This window comes from Phaethon lepturus, unplaced genomic scaffold (genome assembly GCF_000687285.1).
Source record: "Phaethon lepturus isolate BGI_N335 unplaced genomic scaffold, ASM68728v1 scaffold34158, whole genome shotgun sequence".
Lineage (NCBI taxonomy): Eukaryota > Metazoa > Chordata > Aves > Phaethontiformes > Phaethontidae > Phaethon > Phaethon lepturus.
The window spans coordinates 4,917-6,365 of NW_010560333.1; the positions used below are offsets into that span (position 1 = coordinate 4,917).

Genomic DNA, 1,449 nt, shown 5'->3' on the forward strand with positions numbered 1-1,449 from the left:
CTGCCACTGACCCCAAACTGCGCCGGAGAAGGGTTTCCTCTGCGCGCCCCTTTGCCCGGTCCCGATCCCCTCTCGCTGGGAAGGAGCCTGGGCAGAGACCGCACATCCCTCGCTCGGTGCTTGTTTTTCCCTCGGGGAAAACGCTGGTTTTGGTTCGCTGCCGGCACGGCGTGGCTGCTGGCCTGGCGCGCAGCCCCGTGCCTGGTTTGGCTTTCCGCCTCCCCGCGGCGCAGTGAATCACGCAGCTTCTCTCCTCCCCCCAGACACGCCGAAAGCCAGCAGAAGCACATGGCAGAGAAGATGCCGGCAAAATGAACCCCGGAGCCCCGGGAGCAGAGCTCGAGCGAGACTTCATTTTGCTTCTGTGTGTGTCCAAGCGCTGATGCCCACGGCGGCGCACGAGAAAACCAGTGTTAGTCATTGACCATGTCTGAAGCTTTATGTCCGGTGATTGGCCTCTGCTTCTTAATTTATTTTAATTTTTTTACTCGTGCCACTAAATATCAGGCATTTTAATAATATTATTACAAAAAATGTACAGTACTTATAACATTATAAATCACGGGTGAGAAGAGAGGGTAGTTTAACTTTATTTTTGTTTGTTTAGAGATTTTCAGTTGAACGATATTTTACCATTGACTACTTTTTTATTCTTCACTGTAGTTTTAAAATAAAGAAACTGTACTTGACGGTGCTATACAAGTCAAAAAAATACATGCCTGCCTCGTAGTGAAGTTGTAGCTTTCAGTAATATGTACATTTTAATCAGTTTTCAACATTTTGTGAATGTTGACTACCTGACATTCATTTTTAGATGTGCTATTAACATTCGGTTGGATTCAGAGAGTTACCTTGAAAGTTTTATGTATAAATATGTAAAATAAAAATTTAAAAAATTGTTTCATATGATACGTCTTTTTGTTGCCTAGTGGTTGACTCTGGTGATGCACCAGTAATGTATTCCTCGAACTAAATGTGCCATTCCTAATTCATCATCACCAGAAAGGGCCTTTTTTTTTGCCGAGCACATGAGATTACGGAGAGAAGGCAGGATTTTTGTAGAGTTATTTATTTGTAAGTTTGTAGTGTATGTATGACATGGACTTAAGAGATTCCTATATAATAACATTCACTGAGCCCTGATTTTGTGACTCTTGTTAGAATCAGCAGGCACATACCGTAGATGCGGGGTTTTTTTAATATATATATTTTATTGTTTGGGCTAAATATTTAAGTGACTCACCAATGTCAGAAATAAAAAAGAAATCTATGTTAAAAATCTAAGCAGCATATTAAATGTATTATATATGGTAATTACTCACCTCTCCGCCTTTGGGCTGGGCTCCCCGTTAGCAGCCGCGTTCGTCAGCCTGGATGTGTCGTCTTCCGCGCGTGCAGGAGGAGGGAGACTGGGGGACTAATGGGTCTGGCTCCATCCCTCCTTTGTTT

At 43.5% G+C, this 1,449-nt stretch overlaps 1 protein-coding gene across 1 annotated transcript in view; it reads left to right on the plus strand.

Annotated features, from left to right (window-relative positions):
- SCHIP1 (schwannomin interacting protein 1) overlaps window positions 1-939 on the plus strand; it is a gene marked incomplete at its 5' end in the record, with an annotated part of 5,446 nt that extends 4,507 nt beyond the window's left edge. The window contains one exon of the mRNA XM_010293641.1: window positions 264-939. Within this exon, the coding sequence (XP_010291943.1) occupies window positions 264-315 (52 nt within the window). The remainder of the gene's footprint in view (window positions 1-263) is intronic.
- Between the last annotated feature and the right edge of the window lie 510 nt (window positions 940-1,449).